The 23,349-nt window shown below is 41.8% G+C and overlaps 1 protein-coding gene across 9 annotated transcripts in view; it reads left to right on the top strand.

The window, feature by feature from the left end:
• The window catches only part of LOC133477140 (phospholipid phosphatase-related protein type 5-like), a 52,316-nt gene that overhangs the window by 14,902 nt on the left and 14,065 nt on the right, over positions 1 to 23,349 (top strand). For 8 of the 9 annotated variants that reach the window (XM_061771556.1, XM_061771552.1, XM_061771554.1 and 5 more), the window contains one exon: positions 15,368 to 15,556. In XM_061771556.1, the coding sequence (XP_061627540.1) occupies positions 15,368 to 15,556 (189 nt within the window). Of the gene's footprint in view, positions 1 to 7,303; positions 7,468 to 15,367; positions 15,557 to 23,349 lie in introns of those variants that run through there. The other variant, XM_061771559.1, reaches the window with a different exon arrangement.

The following is a 23,349-nucleotide window of genomic DNA, read 5'->3' as shown; positions in this document are numbered from 1 at the left end:
TTTGTGCGACTCTTGAGGCATATTTTTCATTTTCATTTTAATGTTCTGGTTCCAAATTAAGACCAAAAAAAAAAAAAATAATCTAATGTGACTCTTCCACTTGGTTTAAAGGCCAAATGGGTGCCTGTACAATGATGGCAAAGAATCTTGGCTGTCATGGCAATGGTTTGCTTTTCAGATGGCTGCATCACCATGGTAACTGATGTTGAACTCCTAACTTGTTCCAGAACAGGTTTTATTTTATTATTATTATTTTTTTAAGATAACAAAACTAAAGTTGTCCTCGTTGTTATGGATATTTGGCTGTAAGGATTGTGAGGAGGCGTCTGAAGACGTTTTCAGGCATTCACTTTGATACGTTCCCAGACAAGCATCACAGATTCTCTGCAGAACGAATTGCTTTGTTGATTGCTGATCTTTATTTACCAGTAGTTAAATTAAGTAAATGGATTGTGTGCAGTGATTTCAATAATCCATTTGACTTTTTTTTTTTTTTCAACACACTGCAGGAATGTAGCCCACAAATGCTGTCTTGGGGTGAACATAGCCAGTGTAGGGGAGTTTGACAATTCAAATGCATTTCAATGAAAAACAAAAAACAAAACCCTATTAATCACTTCCTTTTGTAAGGGAAACCCCATTTGTGGCTGAATTACCTTGACGAATGTAATCCTCAACTCTTCCCACGACTTTCTTCCTTCCTCCTCTGCGTAATCTTCAAATGACCTGATGGAGAGTTTGTGGTCTCAGCTGCTTTCCCTAATTAATTGACCTAATTAGGAATGATACCCAATTAGCCTGTGCCACTGCTAACACAATCCGTGCCTGCAGGTCCTCCGAGCCAGTGCAACAATCAGCTGAAAGAGCTTTGTTCTTGATTTTGCATTTCAGTATTGTGCCCGACAATGTAAAGTTAAATTATTTAAAGCTTAAGGTGTAAGAACTCGATAGAAAGGTTTGGGTATTGAAATAAATATAACTGCAGCTTACATTGCAACAAGAAAGCTGAGATGCCCACAAAGGGGGAGAGAATTAAACTGATTAGTATATGAAATACAGTTTTGTGACTGTTCAATTTCTGATTTGGTCGACTTTCATAACCAAATTTCCCATTTAGATCAATTACAATTCTAAATAATTTAGTACAGACTCCAAACTGTCAACATCATAAAATTATTAATTGTACAAGTCATGTGTTAACTAAAATTCAATTTTTTTTTAAACAGTGTTGAAAGCAGATGTTAACTAGTCTGATATATATTCACGCTATTTTAAAATACATATACATAACACTTTCCCATTTGATTACAAGTGACAAGCATATAGAAACTCAGTGCTCCTTCATGTCACCACCAAAAACAAACAGATGGATTAAAATACTATACAAAATATCCCACTCCAAGTCCTATGTTAAGAAAAACTTGGTTAATACCGACTCTGCTTCCTATCAAGTCATCAGGAAAGGGAAGGAATAACAGGTCAAATCCATCCATCCATCTCTACGCGGGTGCGCTGGAGCCTATCCCGGCTGACTTCGGGCGAGGTGGGGCACGCCCTGGACAGAAAATCGTACAAAATAAAAGCGTTAACAGAACCAAGTCGTCTTGATCGTGATGCCAAAATGCACGGTCCTTTGCATTCCAATATGTATGACATTGAAGGCATATCCTTCATGAAAATTAGGGATGTAACAATATTCACGATGCCGCGATATCGCAAAATTAAAAGTGCCTCGATATCGTTGTGGTCTTGTCTCGGTATAAAATAATGAGCCGTAGTTTTGAGTCGATGATACGCAGCCACACCACAGTATAAACACACCCGATTGGACGCATAATCCGTGTGACCGTGTGGGTACGTCACAAAAAATACACTAATTGGCTGACTTGCTCACGTGACCAAAAGGCTGCGTTGGGAGGGATGCAGAAACAACTCGGTGCCCCGAGTCCCTCCCAAGGCTACAGCGTAGCCGCTATGCCGGTCTGAGCTGGCCGCCACCATCGCTCCCCTTCGAAAAGATGATCTGCTGAATTATTTAAGCATATTGCAATAGTGGCATTCTTTAGTGGTACACAACTGAGTGTTTATCTCAAGTCGAAAGTCGTGGGTGAAAGAACATCACAGGGAGAGAGAATGCCGATTCCGAGTCCCCATTATAACATATCCCTCTGCCAATACGTTACAGTAGTCCCAAAAATGAAATAATTAAAAAGGTCCACTACATACAAATACAAATTTCAATGTAAAAATAAATCTGACATACTTCCCTCTCTTCAAATAAAATGTCCATATTTCAAATTAAAACATATTATAGAGGCTGCTCAGAAAAATAAATCATCCTACAATATTACTAAGCAGAGGAAAAGAAACTAAGGATTGTTATGCCTTTAAGAGTGCTCCTCACTTAATGACTTCACTTGAATTTTCGGACTCAAGCAAAGAAATCACTGTTCGTAGGCAGTATCTGATTTCTAATATCCATCCATTTTCTGAGCCTCTTCTCCTCACTAGGGTCTCGGGCGTGCTGGAGCCTATCCCAGCTGTCATCGGGCAGGAGGCGGGGTACACCCTGAACTGGTTGCCAGCCAATCGCAGGGAACATAGAAACAAACAACCATTCGCACTCACAGTCATGCCTACGGGGAATTTAGAGTCTCCAATTCATGCATGTTTTTGGGATGTGGGAGGAAACCGGTGTGCCCGGAGAAAACCCACGCAGGCACGGGGAGAACATGCAAACTCCACACAGGCGGGGACGGGGATTGAACCCCGCACCTCAGAACTGTGAGGCTGACGCTCTAACCAGTTGGCCACCGTGCCGCCGATTTCTAATATAATAAATAAAAAATATGACAATACAGTAACTACTAAACTACAACTCCAATTCCAATGAAGTTGGGATATTGTGTTAAACATAAATAAAAACAGAATACAATGATTTGCAAATCATGTTCAACCTATATTTAATTGAATACACTACAAAGACAAGATATTTCATGTTCAAACTGATAAACTTGATTGTTTTTAGCAAATAATAATTCACTTAGAATTTTATGGCTGCAACACATTCCAGAAAAGCTGGGACAGGTGGCAAGTTGAGGAATGCTCATCAAACACCTGTTTGGAACATCCCACAGGTGAACAGGCTCATTGGGAACAGGTGGGTGCCATGATTGGGTAGAAAAGGAGCTTCCCTGAATTGCTCAGTCATTCACAAGCAAAGATGGGGCGAGGTTCACCTCTTTGTGAACAAGTGCGTGAGAAAATAGTCGAACAGTTTAAGGACAATGTTCCTCAACGTACAATTGCAAGGAATTTAGGGATGTCATCATCTACGCTCCATAATATCATCAAAAGGTTCAGAGAAACTGGAGAAATCACTGCATGTAAGCGGCAAGGCCGAAAACCAACATTGAATGCCCGTGACCTTCGCTCCCTCAAGCGGCTCTGCATAAAAAAACCCGACATCAATGTGTAAAGGATATCACCACACGGTCTCAGGAACACTGCAGAAAACCAATGTCAGTAAATACAGTTCGGCGCTACATCCGTAAGTACAACTTGAAACTCTACTAGGCAAGGCAAAAGCCATTTATCAACAACACCCAGAAACGTCGCTGGCTTCTCTGGGCCCGAGCTCATCTAAGATTGACTGACGCAAAGTGGAAAAGTGTTCTGTGGTCCGACAAGTCCGCATTTCAAATTGTTTTTGGAAATTGTCGACGTCGTGTCCTCCTGGCCAAAGAGGAAAAGAACCATCCGGACTGTTATGGACGCAAAGTTCAAAAGCCAGCATCTGTGATGGTATGGGGCTGTGTTAGTGCCAATGGCATGGGTAACTTGCACATCTGTGAAGGCACCATTAATGCTGAAAGGTACATACAGGTTTTGGAGAAACATATGCTGCCGTCCAAGCAACGTCTTTTTCATGGACGCCCCTGCTTATTTCAGCAAGACAATGCCAAACCACATTCTGCACGTGTTACAACAGCGTGGCTTTGTAGTAAAAGAGCGTGGGTACGAGACTGGCCTACTTGCAGTCCAGACCTGTCTCCCATTGAAAATGTGTGGCGCATTATGAAGCGTAAAACACGACAACGGAGACCCCGGACTGTTGAACAGCTGAAGCTGTACATCGAGCAAGAATGAGAAAGAATCCCTCCTACAAAGCTTCAACAATTAGTGTCCTCAGTTCCCAAACGTTTATTGAATGTTGTTAAAAGAAAAGGTGAAAAGGTAGCACAGTGGTAAACATGACCCTGTCCCAGCTTTTTTGGAACGTGTTGCAATCATAAAATTCTAAGTTAATGATGATTTCCTAAAAACAATAAAGTTTATCAGTTTGAACATGAAATATCTTGTCTTTGTATTGTATTCAATTAAATATAGGTCGAACATGATTTGCAAATCATTGTATTCTGTTTCTATTTATGTTTAACACAACCTCCCAACTTCATTGAAATTGGGGTTGTACTAAACTAAACTACTAAAGTCTATGGCAAGAGTCAAGAAGAAGAGCAAGAAAAAGAGCTTTTTTCCAGTTCACCTGCTTTCGCCTCTTTGCCCCTTTTGAGTAAGTACAATAATTATCATACCGTGAGATTAATACTGTGATAAAACCGAACCGTGAGATATAGATAGCGTTACAACCCGACTGAAATTTAAGCTTGAATGTGCTTGCACCTGTTTCACTGTATGTCTCTGTCTTCGTAGCGCTGCATCCAGCGCATGATAGCCTCAATATTGTGCAACATGACAAACCTTTTGTTGCAGCTGCACAAATATCCCACAATCCCCCAGGTTCAGCCAGCATCTTAAGCTTGCTTTTATTTCCCTCCTTGTTCGCTCACATTGGCCTATTCTTGACATCATTTGGAGATAAAAGGATTTTCCAAGCTTTTTTTGTAACACTTTGATGATGCACCTCTCAGCTCAGCCATTATTTTCTTTGAAAGCCTCTCAACCTCTCCCCAGTCAGTTTTCCCCCCCGACACAACACGTTGGAGATCCATCAAGTGTGTTTGCTCTCCAGCACCCATCGCACACCCATTGCAGCTCTCCATTACGGCCCCGTTGCCTTCCCTCCTGACTAATAAAGGTTGTGCCCGTGCAGACCTCTCTCCACCCTCGCGCTTCCTTTCTCGCTGCATAATATTTTCATTTTCCCCTTTGACATGTCTTGACATGACATCCTCTCCCGCGACCCAACAGACCTTGTCCTTCCTTGAATCTTGTCATGATGCCCACCTCATGTAACACACAGCAGTTTGTTATGAGAATCTTTTTTGCCATGAAAATGAGATCCGGAGAGTTTTTTTTTTTTTCTTCTCTCCATTCTGCACCCATGTTAATGTTCCTATTGAAGCAACGGGCTATAACATAGCTCCCCCCGCAGGGCGCTCACTCCTTTGTTGTTACATTACCATCTCATTACCTATTTCCCATTCCTCTTCCTTTAGTGCAATGTTGCCGCTGACTCTCTCACTTTTCACTAGTTTCCTACTGTGAATCTTTTCACAATCTGCTGTCTGCTGCCCTCCATTTCTTTATATCTATGTGTTGACGGCTTTGTTCCTTATCGTTTCTTGCCTCAAGGCCGGTCTGCCGCTATCTTAGATAGTACATTCTAGCTTGTGCTTAAACTTTCCAAGTTTGAAGTCTCTACTTCATTCATTATTCTTCTCTGAATCATCATTTTCTTTCCGTTTGCTTATTCTTGTTGAGTGGAATGTGAGAGCCTGCCTTTTCCCTTTCCTTTTGCGCTCCCAAAGAGGATGAATATTTTCTGCCATTATTAAAATTCAAAAATCCTTTTTAAATCTGATGGACTCCATATTGAATTCGATGCCTCGGTATTAAGCACACAAGAGAGTGCAGACCTCCGCCAATAATGTGCATTTCAACGCAAATATTTCCTAACAACGAAGTTGAGCCGTTGAAACTAAACTATTCACTGTACAGGGAATTTTTCATAATACTCCTAATGGCCATATGATTGTAAAAAGAGGTTAAGCAGATAGTAAAACAAAATTAAAAGAAAGTGACTACTAAAGTACATGACCTATTCTACTGCCCACACTGCTTGAATAATGTTCCATTTGCGCTATGAAATATTTTTCCATACAACTGTGGCTGTGGATCAGTTGGTAGAGCCAGTCATTCAGCGACCGAAGGGTCGACGGTTCAAATCCAGGCATAAAATCGGTCTGCAGTGCAAAAAAAAAAAAAAAAAAGGTTGAGGAATGCTGTTCTGTGCTGCAAAAATATCAATGACATCATTAAATAATCGACTTTCATCGCATTGTAGTAGAGTAGAAAGACATTTGGCGTTCAAGCCCTAGTATACAGTGTGAATTTAAAATGAATCCTAACAAGGCAATTGCACTACAGTATTGAGGCATTGCTGTACTGTTACCGATGACGTCTTCAAGTCCTGCTTTTTGTCTTTGCCTTTTTTTTTTTTTTTTACTGATCATCATCTGTTAGACCCCCGGTGAGTCGTCGGCATGCAGACACAAGGTGTGCCGGTGTGTTGAGCGTCGTTCTCCTATTACCGTAGTGAATTCAGCAGAGCACTGACTGCACCAATTATAAATAGCATCCTATTTATCCGTCTGCATCAGGCCCACAGCTCCCAACAACAAAACATCTTCCTTTCCGTTTGCATTCACGCTCTTCATCCGCATTCTTTGCCCCGAATGACTGTGCCGCCGTACATCTTTTGCCTCCAGGCAACGCTTTTGTTGCGCGTGTTTGCTCTTTTCCAAATAAAAATCGTTTGTTCCACACTGCTTTGCTCTTGCATAACACACCCCCAAACAAATTTAAACTCACAATTTTTCCATGTGTGAGGACCAGATACACTCATTAACGAAGCTCCTTCTGGCACATTAGTACTACACTATATACCGAACTATAAGAAGACTAAATGTTGCAGCTGTAACCTCCCCAAAGTACAATTCATACCAATATGAATGAGACAGAAGAGGCACGTGTGGCAGCTGCACACTTTTGTATTAAATATATATTCACGATTAATCTCCGGAGCGCGTTTTCATGCTCATTTAATTGAAAATTTCACACAGTGTTCAGGCTCCCTTTTCAATCTGCGCGTTCACATGGATTATTATATGAAAACCCTCCACACGTGGGCAAAGATACTGTCAGCGATCATCCCCTCATTATTTCCATGAATAGCACCTGCCTGATATTCGGTTGCGCTGGGATTTCCCGCTTGTTGAAAGGATAGTGGAGACGCCTGTTAGCTGCCGGCGTCCCACCTGTTACCACTTTAGATTGATGGGAGGCGGAGCCATATAATAATATGCAGCTCCTTTTTACCGCTGAATATGCAATGAAGTCTGTACTGCAAAGTCAGCTGCTTATTGTCTTAACATAAAGAGATTCAAATAGGAAGAAGCATCAGTCTCAGCCCTGCATGTCATAACCATGTCTGGCACTTTAATGGTGAGTAGCCTTTTTTCCTGTGCCTAACTTCTTTTTACACTTAAGCGAAATGCTTGACGTCTTAATGCAAGGTGACTTATTCAAATGTGAAAATATGACTTCAAACGTTTGCACCTGGAACAAATAAGAATACAGCAACAGCAAATAATATTTAGAATGAAGGAATGTTTGCATTGCAAAAGCAAAAACCAAACCAAACCGAAGGCAATCATTTTGGCTTTGGGTTCTTGCCTTCCTTTATGTTAAGAATGTGATTGTTAAATTATTTCAAATGTGTTGCCTCCTGGCCTTTCTTGATGATAAATCGTCTATAATGTCCTTGTATGAGATCTTCCCTCCCTTATTACAAGAATCTGCCTCTGCTCCCCGCCCTGCATCTCTTCTACAGAGGGCGACTCACTCCTCAAGGAGACGCAAATTCCCCATACAAACGCTAATGATCCGAGTACACCATAGAAAACCATTTCACGTAGCGGTTTTTAAATTTGGTATGATTATTATTATTTTTGGGGGCATGTTTCAGCCCTGTGCGGCCGGACATAACGCACCCGCCAGAAACAGCCACTGTTTATTTGGGGAAAACCGTTTTGCAGTGGGTGAAACGGTGGATAGCACATCTGCCTCACAGTTCTGAGGACCGGGGTTCAAATCCCGGCCCCGCCTGTGTGGAGTTTGCATCTTCTGCCCGTGCCTGCGTGGCTTTTCTCCGGGCACTCCGGTTTCCTCCCACATCCCAAAAACATGCGTGGTAGGTTGATTGAGGACTCTAAATTGCCCTTAGGTGTGAATGTGTGCGCGAACGGTTGTTTGTTTCTATGTGCCCTGCGATTGGCTGGCGATCGGTTCAGGGTGTACCCCGCCTGGGTGGGATAAGCCCGCGACCCCCTTGAGGATAAGTGGAACGGTAGATGAATGAATGAATGAATGTTTTGCACTGCCAACAAATTTAGAGTCCAACTTAAAGTCAATATAAGATTACAAATGGACGTTTTTACAGCAATATGAGCATTAGGGTGTGTGCTATAATATTTTTGCATGAAATCCAAGTAAATTCTCAGAACAGATCAAATGATTGAGGAACAGGAAACAAAATGGTGGGCATGTAAATGCGTGGTGTGCAGAAACAAATAAGGTGGAAGACTGTGAAGATGCTTGATCCTCTTCCTCACCCTTGTTCCCACTTTGTACGTTACCTTTCTCTCCACTTCAGCCTCCTCCTCATGCTGCAAATTTGCATTCATTTTTCCTCTTTAGTTTCCTCTCATTAAACGTGCCCCCCTCCTCGCTCATCTATTTTGTTCTCACTTTGTGCATTGCGTTGTAATGCAGCTTGGGGACAGTAGGAGGCGCGCTAACCACGACGATGTGCTCCTTGGAGTAGTTGTGTCTATGCATTTATCAACCGCCTGCAAATGAGAGATGAAGATATAAAATCAGTTTGAAGTAGCTGTCATGCAGACTTCTCGTAAGAGCTTTTCTTCCTGCGACGAGCACTGGAAGCTCGGTCTTGAAATGATGTTGCAGGTTAGGAGCTGAGTGAAATCAGGTATATAAACCTATCTCGACCTTCATTGGATGATAATAGTGCACCAAGACAGAAAAAGAACATAGAGGAGTGAAATATGAAGTATGTCGCAATATATAGCTAAACGGTGTATAGAGTGGAACCTCTGAGGTCCAGCACCAACTCTTCTCTCCCATTTGCTTGTTTGGAAACAAACAAACAAGCATTGTAACATTCTTAACTTTCATACAATTGGAAAATTAATTAACCAATGTGAAGAAGAAGAGGTAAAAATAGTTTCATGTTGCAGGTTATGAAAACAATTACATATTTTGACATTTTGGGCAATGCCAAGTGGTTAGTTAGCACTTCAGCCGCGCAGTTCAGTTCACAATTTGCTGGCGTCTACCACTTCCATATCCCACTTCTTGGCAAAAGTCAGCTGGGAAAAAATGTCACATCTCACCGGCGACCCTGAGAAGGAACAGAAAAGAGATGGATGCACGGTTAATGTCGTAATTTTCGCTCACTCAAAACCGTGTCAGGTGCTTGTGAGCAAAGTAGAGCACCTCATCCCGAGCGTTGTGGCGTTTTTGTTGTTTTATCCCTCAGCAGGGAGCTGTCCTCTTAACACCAGCACCCACGTACAGCTCCTCCACCAGCTCCTCGCCCTCTGTGAGCATGTTGACTCTTGTGCCATCTGGCTCCAGAGACGAGACATGCAGCCTTGTGCACGCTCACACGTTTTGGCCCCAAGAGACATCGGTCCCATAGCACACTATTATTGCCATATTTTGTTTTACACCCGTGCAGTTAAAAGGCTTTCAAGAGGGATGGGAGTCTTCCCCGTCGCCCCCCGGCCCCCTGTCACAGCAGTCGCTTTGATTCCTTTGCTTTTCGCCGCTTTTGAAGTTGAGCGGTATGTTCATTAAAGCTTAATTGCATGGTCTGATAAATCCTTTTTAGTTCACTAGCCCAGTCAAAGGGGGTGGGGGTCATGCTCCATAATCATCTTTACATCATCTGGTCTGACGGAAGCTACCTGAAAGATGACAAATTCCAATGTTTTGCTCTAGTTCTGTAAATTGTTTCACCATTTCCAATACGTAGTTTGTTTTAGCAAGTGTGTACAGTTGAAGATGTCAAGCGCCATCGAGACAAAAACAGAGCCACGCCAACTAGCACGCTCACCTGTATGATCCAACGCAGCATAGGACACGAATCAATCTGATTTGTTGAAGGATCTCTGGCAAAGCCGGTGCGTCGCCACTGTCCTGCATCGCGGGTCCGCCGTCCGTGACAACTGCCTCTTGTCCAAGCAACCGTGCGCGCTTGCAACACTATTGACGGTGTTAAATATTTTTGGTGGACACAGATTTTAGTAACGCCACATGCACTTCAAACAAGCTGTCAACGGTTCTTTTGAAGAAAAAAGAAATTGCTGTTGTTTGTGTACGTTTGAGACAGGCCGCTCTTCAGTTCCCAGCATGCGTTGCTAAACTTTTTACGTCATAAGAACATTAATCATTATCATTTAAATGTATCTATCTTACCAGTAGTTTGTTGAATGTGTGTCTGAATTAATTGTCGGGTTAAATTTCTGTTGCACGTTGTGAAAATGAAAGTGTGACTCGTGAGATGCAGTAAGATCCCGGTCAGTTCCGTTTGATGCTAAGCAAAGTTAAGTGTGCTTCACCAGGACATGCGAGCATGCTCCTCTGTTTACTTGAGCGACTCACCAGTGTCACAAATTCAATCATGGTTGACAGCATCCTCATATTCATATATTTTTTTTTACATTCTTTATATTCACCACTAAGCGATGTCTCCCATCTAGTGGTGAATGGTGTTATTGCAACTTAAAACTGATAAGGTATTAATCAAGGGGCCACTCCGAGTGTGGGCTTGAGCCACATGTGGCCCGCAGGCCACCAGTTTGCCATCCCTGATGTAGATGTATAAAAGATGGAGTTGGGTCCACTAGCCTTTACTATCGGTGATATATATTTTTTTTTTTTAATTTTTTTTTTTAAATACAGAAATCACTCATCTTGAGTGTTGCACTTGAGCGGTGCACAATTTTGGACTTTGTTGAACGATTGGACATGTCTGACTTATTATTATGAGGGTGATATCCAACTGTTGAATCTCCTCAGATGAAAATTGAGTTAGTCTTTGATATGACACAGCCAATCATGAGTTCTTTCATCTTTCAAGATGATCTTCTGAACCACTTAAATTTTCATCCACACTGCTCTATAAACCTGAGACTGTTCTAAATATTAGTTGAATGGAAACGGAGGTATCAGCATACCACAACCATTTGATTGAGAGATGTACTATGTGTATAATATGACATATTGGAAGGATTATTTATTTTCAATTATTTGTCAGAATAATTGTATTTTTCCTATGCTGAATCTGAAAACACATGATTAAATATTTCATATTATCTGGCTAATAACTGTAGGATCAATGATTTAATTTGACTATAATGAGAGTGAAATGGTCAGGCAAAGCACATTTTGTGGACAATAAGTATGAAGTGCAATAGAACATCTACAATTGGATTTACCGGAGACAAATTCCTTGTGTTTTTTTTTTTTTTTTTGGACATACTTGGCAAATAAAGATGATTCTGATTTACCTTGCGTGTCTAAGTGCCCACAGGTTAACGTTAAATGCATGTCAACTTAATGTTACTCCGCTGGTTGCTGTCGGCAATTGTCTTCTTGATTTAATATTGTGTGCACCTGAAATGTACCCCACACGTGTTAAAGCCATATTTAATGCTCAAAGTTTTTGCTGTAGGTTTTTGGGGGGTTATTTTCTGCCAGTGTTTTGTTTGGGTAGATGAAGCGTAGAATATGTTTGTTCGTCTACATGAGCAGATGTCTGATTCATATCCGATTTTTGGGAAGAGGTCTTACTCTGATTTGAAATGTCGTGCAGTGTGGTTCTGCATGTTTTCTCTCTATGTGTGGCCCAACGTCAGCAACTACTTTGGCTGCTAAGGTCAATGGAATCTTAAAGCTAATGCTCACTGACCTGAGGTCCTGGGTGACATCATGACATGAAAATTTGGAGTAGAAAACTCCAGGTTTTGTGCGACTTTAGAGGCTCATTTTCTGTCAAATCCCTGGCGATGTGCATGATGTGCATAAACTTCTTTAGTTTAAAGAGTATTTAGGGTGACAAGCAACTGTAAGCAGGTGTTTTGTGTGATTTCAAGAATTTTGCCCTTTCCCTTGACACTTTGAGGTTGCACCCTTTTCACAAACCGAGTTGAACTAATAAAAGACGCAGAGAATTCTGACAGCCCGTCTTGACCCTTTTCGACCTGGCCGGAGTTTGTCAGCAGTTGCTTTGTGTTCTTACTGCTTTAAGAATTACTTTTATGCAAATGCAAGTCCTCGGTGACTCGACGGAAATGAGAAATCATTAGCGTGACCTCTATGAATATTCAGACAGGTCTGCATACAAGAAGTCGGCTATTTGTTCAAGTGGAGGTGAAACGGTCTGAGCTGTTGGACTGACAGTATAGTCAATTAGATCAGTCAGCTGTTACGCTTATGAAATGTAATACCAGATGCTAAACGACATGCCAAACCTCCCCTTGGAAGGTCGTCCTGATGAAACAATGTAAATCTCCCTTTCACCCGTCACTCCTACCACCGTAGACCTCGCTCTCTCGCCATCCCTCCCGCGCGCCTTCTGTGGTTCAGCAAAGACCGATGACGACGGTTCAACGGCGGCGTGTGTCAGAGTTCCTCCTCAGCCGAAGGAATGCACCCACATGCCCACCGACATGCTCTCACACTGCAAACATAAACACACACACACACACACTCCCACGCAGTCGACACACACGGAACTCATGTTGAAGCCGACAAACATGGGAAATGGCCGTGGAAAGAGCTGCTTGATATTGTTGGCCGATATATACACACGGGGTTGGGGGGGGGGGGGGGGGGGGAAGAAGCCGGGGGTGTTTGTAGGATTTGCCAGCATGTTCAGAGAAGTGTGTGGGTGCTCCCATCCTTCGTGATTACTCATTTTGAAGCAATAATTTGGAGTATTTTTTTTTACCAGGGTATTGTAGTATTTTAATTACTACTAGAAAATCATGTTCATGGTGTGTCTGCTTGAACTATGAAAGGGGAAAAGCATTTCTGACATTGCCATAGTAACCCAGGGTCACCTACTAGTTTGGCGGACGCCTTTTATGTTAGGTTAGTGCTCACACAAGCGCTAGCATTACTACTCCAATGCTAATGTTCAAGAAACGGCACTTTGGGAACTAGTGAACAATTCTTCAGAAAAAGAGACTTTAAGCTGTTTAATGCCACTCCCAGTTGAAGATTACTGTCAAACTAAACATAAAACTAGGAGAATTACAAATTGTGTATTGAAAGCAATTGTAACGCTAACACATTATGGGAAACAAATATATATAAACATATATATAAAAACCTTTCAGCAATTGATATTTCTTTTGTAGTGTTCCTCCTATGTAAAAAGAGCATTCAGTAAGGAGGGAATCAGGTCAGCATGGCACTTCCATATTAAGGCTGAGTGAGTGTTAAGTGCAGCAGGTCCCTTCATCTCCATAATGAATGAGGTGGTAGCTTTGATGGAGGCTTGAAATCACTCGGAATTAATACAAAAGTACAAAATCGGCACAAACGTGCATCCTGTATTCACTTAAATGCCAATGAAGTTTCCTATTTCTTTTGATAATATATTTCGAATTTTGCAACATCAAACATTGAGAAGTGGCATGCAGCCTTGAAATACATGTTTGCCATGATAGCTGCAATTCATTCACTGTCTCAAGAAGAGGAATTCTCTTCTTCTGCACTAATATATAATGTAAAATGCTTTTGACATGCTAACCGTTAGCTTTGATAGTCACGGTTTTAGAAAACTTTAAGCAACGGATATTTAAACATACAATGTGGTGAAACACATGTTGAAAGATAATGTAACAATGCTCACTGGCACATATTCTTTATCCTCTACGAAAAATGACAAATATTGCAGTAGCTTACTGAGTCACTTACAGTAGTAGTAGTAGAAGTACTATTCTTTGTTTCTGCCCGCATGACTGTGTTATACTGCCTGCCGGTGGCCAAGGCAGGCACACCAGAAGGAGCAGCACAATGAAATGAATAGCAACATCAAATCAAACTGTTTAATTCTGAGTTACGAGCGTGCTCACGGAACGAATTAAACTTGAAATTCACTGTTTTAATAATAAAATACTCATTCAATATTCGTAATTACTTGAATTTAATTATCAAGCAATTATTCAATTAAAATGCTGACATGTATTGTCAAATATTATTTACAATTAATCAACTAACCGATAATTTGATAAGATGAACAAATATGATACATACAGTTACCAATTTTAGGGGGAAGTTTAGCCACATAAATGTAAAAATAAAAATTTAAAATGGAACAGGACTTGCTAATATAAATGCATGTGTGACGCATGGGCAATACTTTGCCCACCTCTGCCCTTAACCACTTTGTGGTCCATAAACACATTATCTCGCAGTACATTTTGTTCATTGAATATGTATTCATGGTATAAGGTCAGTGTTTCTCAACCTATTGCTCTTGTAGCTAACACTACTTTTGCAGATTATGAACAGGCAGACAAATCTGCACGTACGAAATTAGAACACTTGTCTGTGTACAGGAATTAGTGTGCTGGTAAGAATTGGAGTGCCAATGAATATTTAGCACATCTTGTTTTGCTTTTGTGAGTTTTCCATGTTCTGCATTCTCTTATGTCAATCTTGATTTTATGCGTCATGTGACTATTGTCAAATGTCATATTTCATACTTGAGGGCATGTGCGTTTTCATAATGTGGAGCTGGTCTTTTCTAAAAGCAGGGTTCAAGCGCGGCTTAATAATAGGTTGGGTTACGCCAAAAGGTCACGTAAGCGTGTCATCTGGCCGACCCTTTGCCGAAAGATGCTTTCCGTCTGCGTCTTCCTTCGTCGCTGCTCTAATTCACGCCATCTGTGCCTCATCCCCCTCTTCCTCTCCTGTCCTCCTCCTCTCCCAAAAAGTGTTTTCTCCTCCTCGTGAATGTGTTTCTCTGGCCGCTCACGCTGCTGAAGGCATCTATCGCTCGCTCTGCGGCTCTCATCACCGCTCGTCGATACGTACTTCTCCTGATTTGTACTTCTCTTCCTCGCTCGCTCCCTCCCGCCCCCCTCCTCCTCTCCCCTCGCTTATCTCGCCAACGCACACTTGATTCATTTGACACATCACGGATGAATCCGTCATTTTTGCTCGGTTGAGGATTTTAAGGGTGTATGTTTCACTTTTTGAGCGGCTCCAACCCTTAAAGCTGGGACCCAATATGTTTTATTTCCAGCTGGTCATCATGGCAGGGACCGTGTTGTTGGCGTACTACTTTGAGTACACGGACACCTTCCCCGTGCACATCCAGGGCTTCTTCTGCTTCGACAAAGCGTACTCCAAGCCGTACCCGGGACCTGAGGACTACAGCAAGGCGCCGCCCGTCCTCGTCTACTCCCTCGTTACCGCCATCCCCACTGTGACGGTGAGTCAGTAACCATCAGTAAAGATGCGACGCTTCCACAGGTGTTCAAAATGTATGAGACGGGCACACACACACATACTTAGTTCCCCTGATGCACATGGCACTCGTGGTTTGAAAGAGGAGAGATGTGTGTAGGTGTTTGTCCTCGTGGTCTCGCTTGGCTGTTTGTGTATGCATGCGTGCCGTGACTTAACCATGGCAACCGGCACTAAATTTGTCCTCCACAGCGTCGTCCGAGAAAATTCACAGTGTGCATGCAGAGTTTCTGTTCACGGCTTTATCACAGAATTAGCTATTACTTGAATTGTTCTGTTTTTTTCCCCCCACTGTGACTTACTGAAAACTTGAAAATGACTACATTGGAGCCTCCAAAGTCAAACTCAATCCGTTCTGTGACACTCGGCCACCTTCCATTTTGTCTGCCAGAACTTTAAACCTTGTGCATCAACTGGACGTATTGCTTTGCTTGTGGTTACGTGTATCATATCATATTTGCATAAATACATGTATTGAACTTTAGTCTCAAGACACCAGCCATGAAGAAAACCAAATTTGAGCAATTTGGGCTTCAAAACAATCATGTCATCAAACCATTCATAATCGTTAGTGTAGCATACACAGGAAGTCAGCTATCCTGTTTTCCTCTTTGGTCACGTGACATTCCACATATAGCGGATTGTTCTACAATATTAAGCAGAGTTTATCTAGTCTTCCATTAAGATGTAAAAACACTCTGATAATGGACTACATTCCTCATTATTAGGCACAAAGCGTCACACAAGTAACCATCTGATCATTTTCTGTACCGCCTTTTCGACCTTTTGATCACAAGTTGATCATCTGTGTACTCGATATTTACACAGGGGCCCCTAGTGTTTGGACTGAGACACCACATAACTGAGGCTACATTTTAATGTTCCTGTAAAGTGAAAGTAAATGGAAAAAAAACGCCAAATTTGAATAATTAAAAAAATAATAATAATAAATCACCATGTAGTGAAGTATATGAAATGAGGCTTCAAAATCATGAGGAATCTAGCCGTTGTTTTCCATTCTAAAACGCTGTTGGTATGTCCGCTGAATGCGCTGAAACCACGCCCTACTAACCTGTCAACTGTCAATCAAACACCCTTACATCTAGCATCTTTCTTATGCCTGCACATCCCGACATGTTTGGGCCGTGAAAATATATCCGTTTAAAGCCTCCGGTGGCTGGAATAGATCCCACCGGGTCGTCGCGGGGCTTTCCATGCCACAACAAGAGGCGTTAGCCACCAGGTAGCTCGTGGGCTAACAGGCTTCTGGATGCCGAAGACCAGCGGAGGGGTCGTCCAATATGCCTCCTCGCTCGATGTTGTTTAGGTGTGTGGGTCCACATAACAGAGACGCTTGTGGGAAAGTTCACCGTTTAATAAACACAACGACACATTCAGCCTGTGGCTTACATTACAAGACAACAATTCCTGCTAGTTATAGTTCCACAATGCCTTACATTCCAACATATTACTGAAGCCCGAATAACACAAAATACATTTGAGCCTTTTTTCACTATTTACAACTGTTCTGTCTCTATCCCCCTGCGGACAGCGGGCAATTACTGTCACAGTACAAAAAGCCAAATGAAACGCACGCATGCGGACTTAACCCTTCGATGCTGGCTGAAATAAGGTCGAGTGAGGTGATTTTGACAAAATTTTTATAGCTAATTGAAGGCATATTTTTTTCCTGCAAATATTGCCGTCTAACAAGTGAGGCTGGACTATATTGATTAATCATAACAGAATTGTCCTTTCTTGGTCATGCCTTTTACTGTCATAATTCATGTATTTGTTTGCAAGCAATAAATCACGAGAAAATATACACGTTATCAATACTCAATTAAAAATGAATCCAAAGTGTAGTTACACTTTCTTGGCTAAGCGCAGGCATATTATTAATAATGAAACATCTGCACATCCTCATCAAGGCTGTCTCCATGTCTGCCGTGTCCCCGTGGGCTTGTTGTCTCTTTGATGTCCTACAGTAAAGTGGCGTTACGACACGGTTGCCTCTGCGTGACATAACAGCACATTACACACACACACTCGTGCAGGCGTGCGCATGCACACACAAACGCACAGACTTCCACGAACACACACACACACACTCAAACAGATCACACGCAAGTGAGCCTACTCATTTCGTTTGGCGCTGTACTTGGTAAAGTAAAGCATTGCTATCAAAGCTGTATGCACAAAAGTCTTGGGACACACCTATTAAATACATTGGGCCCATTCAGTCAAGCTAACATAGTTTCCTTTTACATTTTGGACTTTGCGTGGGAACAGTTCTGGGATGGCCCTTTACTGCACGACGCAAGCACGGTTCGAAAATGGAATGCGTGGTTGAGTTTGGTGTGGAAGAGCTTGACTGGAGCGCTGACCTCAACCCCATCGAACACCTTTTGGGATGAACAGACTGTTAGGTCGGCATTATTTCAGCCATTTTCTTCCTGGAGGAATAACAACCACGTTCCAATACTTTTGTCCATGGCTTTTCTAAGTTGATCGTTACTCTAATTCTCAATCAGTCAGTTAGCACAATGAGCGTCAAAGTGCTTTGTCACAGGAATGACAGTAAGCACAAAGCCCTCCTGTCATCTGTGTCACTCCCCCTTTTGTTTACATTTAAGATCGCAGTTTAGGCTCTGCTGAAATGTCCAGAATAGTTTTGGAACACACAGATGGCAAGTTTGACGGCGTGTTTATGTGAGCCGAGCTTGCAGTCGATTAGCGGGGGGCTGCAGGCGCGAGGCTATGTGAGGTTCTCAGAGTGGGAGCGGAGTGGCATGATTTTGCCTGGAGTGTGAAGTGTTTTTTTTTGTTTTTTTTTCTCTCTCTCAAAGTCAGAGCATCTGTGTTCACTCTTGGTTCAGGAAAAAAGCGCACCATCCCACAAGTCTGTGTGTTCAAACATTGGGGGGGGGGAAGGAGGTTTCACTTCTCTTTCAAATCTGACTCAGACTTTGTTACGAACAGCATAAGGACATATTCCTCCACTGACATCAACCAACTTCATCTTCAAAATTGCCTTTTGAAACTCACTGGTGAGCCCTCCCGTACACCCACGTGCAGGGTGAACATACAGATAGATGTTCGTGCCAATCATTTGCGTTTTGTAATAATAATAAAATCATCATTTTAACTGTCAGCAAGGCTGTTGCGTGTTGAGATGATTACATTCAGACAGATATCGGTCGATGTATCCATCCATTTTCTATCGCCTTTGTCCTTATTTGGGTCAGGGGTGAACTGGAGCCTGTCCCAGCTGATTTAGGTTGAGAGGCGAGGTACACCCGGGGGCTGATTGCCAGCCAATCACAGGGCACATATAGATAACTAACCGTTCACACTTATGTTGAATTTAGAGCCTTGAATGAAGCTAACATGCTCGTTTTTGGAACGTGTGGGTGGAAGTCGGAGTAACTGGAGACAACCCATGCAAGCATGCAATTTTCTTCTGTATTCATGAATATGATTTGTTTTCTCTGAATTGTTGAGGTCCGAAGGGTGAGAGCGCAGGAGGGGAAAATACCTGTATGCATGTGATATTTCTTTGTCATAATTGTTGATTAAACTGCTTATAAAAGAGAAGTTATATTAAAAAAAAAATGATCACAAAAAAAGACGCATAGTAACGCACATTTTTGAGTGACACGGTCCGAGAGGATCTTTTCTGTGCAAGTCAGCATAATTTAACTGTCAGATGACATCCTTAGATTTCCACTTTATGAAGATTTATGACTTTATCATCCTGCATGTACTGTAATGTTAAATGCTAAACAACCAATGAAAACTGTCTACAATGCCAGATTGACAATAGACTATCTACCTTTGGAGGCAGTACTTCTTTCAAACACTGTTATTATTTTCCCCATTCAACAATAAATGCATGACTTAGATGGCATGTGGAAATTTATTTTACCTTGCTATACGCATCGTTACAAGATGAGAGGGACATGAACAGCTCGTTTATCTTTTTCATCATAGCAATAAACCATTGTTAGATACAGTATACACACAGCATAAAAATGTCAAACATAAAACATACAGTCGTGCCTGCATGTCCCAAAAAAAGGACAGCTGTGATGTTCGCACTAGCTAAAAGAAAATCAATGTTTTTAATGACTTTCAGTTGTGGCGATGTATTCTGAAATAATTCAGGATGGATAGAAGCGTCGGCAACCTTAAAGCTTTGATGACTGATGATGATTAAAAGGATATGGCTTCAAAATGGTATCAATCAATTCTGCTTACAGCGGGTCAAGTCAAGAATAACGCAAATGACCGCTGTTGAGTGCTGACGGGAGGTTTGGGCTTCCCTGCTTGGGCTGCTGCCCCCCGTGACCCGACTCCGGATGAGCGGAAGAAAACGGACGGATGGAGACTTTTGTGTTGGTATGTGAGGCAGAAAGCGAATGAGGACTTGAGCAAGAGAGGCAAATGGAGGCACTTGTGTGCTACTTGGAAATAATCCTGCAAGTTTCAATGGATCAGTAAAAGGTGAGTGTGTGGGTGGATGTCGCCGCACATCCTCTCTGCTAGTGAGTCCTCGTTCCATTTGTGTGTGTGCGCATGTATTTTAAAAGCAGTCATCAGCATCAAAAAAATGTTTTAAGAGGTAAGCACTATTGGTTGGGATTCCGCTGTTCTATATCGCTCCCGTCGGGCCGAAACCGCCCATGTCCAAATTTTGTCAATGTCATATTTTTTCACAAAACCTATAGGTCAATTCGCACATTTGTCTCGTGAGAGGGATTAGTGGCAACAATACTAACTACAAAAGTGACATAATCTCCTATTTGAACTACAGCATTTGCAAATTATTTTTACATTTTTGTGGTGTTTCTATGCTTATAGAACGCTTCAGTCCGCCTGCCAAATGATGTTGACGTTGACCAATCACGGATCAAATGGTAATTGCAGGCTTCAGGTGCATGTGACAAAGCTTTCCTACTGTGCCGCACTCTCACAAGTACAAGCAAGGCGGATATGATGCTGTGAATGAATGGTAGCGAAACAGAAGGGATCAAATCAGGAAAACATCCACCCATCCATTTTCTATATCGCTGAACCTGTTCAGGGTCAAAGTTCGGTTGAAAGGTGGACGACACCCTGGACTGCCAGTTAGTCGCAGGGCACATGTAGAGACAGACAACCACTCACTCACACATTCACACTGTCACTGGGTGGGAACTGAACCAGGCCAATGTACTACGACTACTACTACTACTACTACAACACCACCATTAGTGAGCTATCATGAAAACAATACGCTAAAAAAATCAAGACATGACAGGGCAAAGTTCCCCTAAGTTTATTTGTTGCCGTCTCGGCAAAAGCCCTGATGCATAATGCATTTCCATGACGGGAGAGATTGTGGCAAATCTTGGCGGCAAACCATATCATCCAGACATGCCAGCTTTTATTTAGCGAGAGCTGCGGATGCATGAAAATTGGGCTGTCATATCTTGTAGACCAAGCTGGACGTAAACAATGCTTCATTGTGCTTGGATGCCTCTGTATTTTCTGCCTGAGCCAACCTTAGTGTGGAGTTAGAGGGCCACTTGGGGGCTTCGCTCAGTGGCGCAAATTTGCATATACAGTGGAATCACTAAGGTCGAACAAACGCACTGGATAAGGAATGAGCCCTGCCGCGTATAGCGAAAACCAGCAAATAATAGACACCCCAATAAAAAGGTTTGTAGATGTCACTAGGTGGAGGAAAAACACTACTACTACTTGGAATTTAGGTCATCATACATAATTAATATCAACCATATTAGTGTCGCTTGGAGTCTTTTCTGCTGGTGCGTGTTAGTTTTGGCTGAAACGTAAGTATTCCTGACAAAATCAACATTTTCCTGACAAAATATACAGAATGCTCGGAAGGGTGATGTTAGGGGTTGACAATTCTGTGTATGGCGAGCGGGGATGAAGACACTACTGTTAGTATCAGCACGGACATGCATTGGCTTCTGACAAACCAATTAGTATTTAAAAATAAACGGGGTTTCACGTCGCGTCACAGCGAGGACAAAGAAAAAGCCCATTTCATTTGCCGTTCAACATTTTCCTGCTCGGGAAACATAGCTGTGCTAGACCGAGCTATTGCGGACAGACAAAACGATTCCAATTATGAGGCATACCGATGCTTCAATGTATCTGCCCCGTGTGATTATAGCTCTCGTCATGCTCCCTGTCTGCTCTGTTGTTATGCTAAATTCAGGTTATTCAGAAAATAGTGCGGTTTTTTTTTCCTGTCATCTTTGACAAGCGAACCCCCGTACATTCGCCAAGTTCGCATCTTCAAAAGAAAGTGAGGTAGTGGCAATCATCCTCGTCTGTGGCATTCTTCCGTTGATTGCAGTCGTCAACAGCTTTGCAACACACCGTCGATGTGCAAAAAAGCACGAGCGCACACACATGCATATCCGTCCGATGCCCATATGCAAATTGTCCAGAAGTTTGCATGTTGCTAAGCCTCAGGACAATCTCTCATGAATAATGGAGCCCCATGTTGACAGACAGAAGAGACTTGGAAGTACTACAGAGTGGAAGACAAGATTTGTGTCTTGTACTGGAACTCATCCTTTTCATTCTTGCCATTGGATTGTTTAGAAGATCACTTCCCATGATGGTCCTCTCCTCGGGATGGTTTAGGAGAGAGGATGAGGTCACATCTTTGTCAAAAAAAAAAAAAAAGGATTAAGGAGATTAATGGAACTTTGTACTTTTTTGAAGTGAATGCGATACTGTGATTTCAACACTGTTGGCAGCAGCTCTGTTATATGAAAGGACACGGACATCATCATGAATCGGAAGATATCTGAATCGGAATCCTCTTTATTTGCCAACACTCAGTGGTCTCAGCACCAGATGCAACAGAACATTCTAGTGGATTCCAAAACACGTGCATCTCATGTGACACTCTTACGTTATACAGATTCATTTAACACATCGATAAATACTTTTCAGAAAGACAATTCTTGCATAATTTCTACATTAAAAATTCGTTAGATATTTTTTATTTTTATTTTTTTTCTCCTTTTCACCACTCTTGGGCGGAGTCCTTGCATTTCCCAAACTATTACATTTCAACAAGTAAAAAAATAAAATAATGATTTAAAAAAGGGTTGCTCTTGAGCTATTTTTGCTGTTTTCAATACATCTGATTGATTACTATGTAAAAAATAACTGACCTCGTGGACACTGAATATCAATTTGTAAAAAAATTTACATATATAAAATTAAACATATTTAGACCGACAAGTTTTCTGCCCAACAGTGCCGTTATGTATTATTGTAATTTCATGAGATGGTAAATTCTGGATTTTTGTTAGCTGTAAACTATTATCATCAAAATTATGAACAATAGATCATATATTCCACTCTGTATTTAGTGAATATAATGTATATATAATACATGAGTTTCACATGTTGAACAACTAATAAATAAAGCTGTCCACGATAGTTATGAAGATGCACCTGTGCACAAGGTATTTATAAAAATCTACCTTAGTGACGATAATACTATTTAGTTTGAGTGACACTGTAAGTGAGGTATCAGTTCAACAGTATCTCTATTTTATTGGTTTAAGGGTCAATCTCTAGGTTCTAGACGAAGTGATCTTCGGTTGACGCGATTGACCGTCAACGTGCTTGAACAGACGTAGAAACCTAGATGGATGAATTGAAAGATCGTGTCGTCAGCAATTTTGTCTTTGCGATGGAGCAGTGAATAAGAAAACGACG

The sequence above is a fragment of the Phyllopteryx taeniolatus genome, chromosome 4, assembly GCF_024500385.1.
Source record: "Phyllopteryx taeniolatus isolate TA_2022b chromosome 4, UOR_Ptae_1.2, whole genome shotgun sequence".
Taxonomy (NCBI): domain Eukaryota; kingdom Metazoa; phylum Chordata; class Actinopteri; order Syngnathiformes; family Syngnathidae; genus Phyllopteryx; species Phyllopteryx taeniolatus.
Note: the sequence above shows the minus strand (reverse complement) of the source record. Positions and strands in the feature narration are given on the sequence as shown.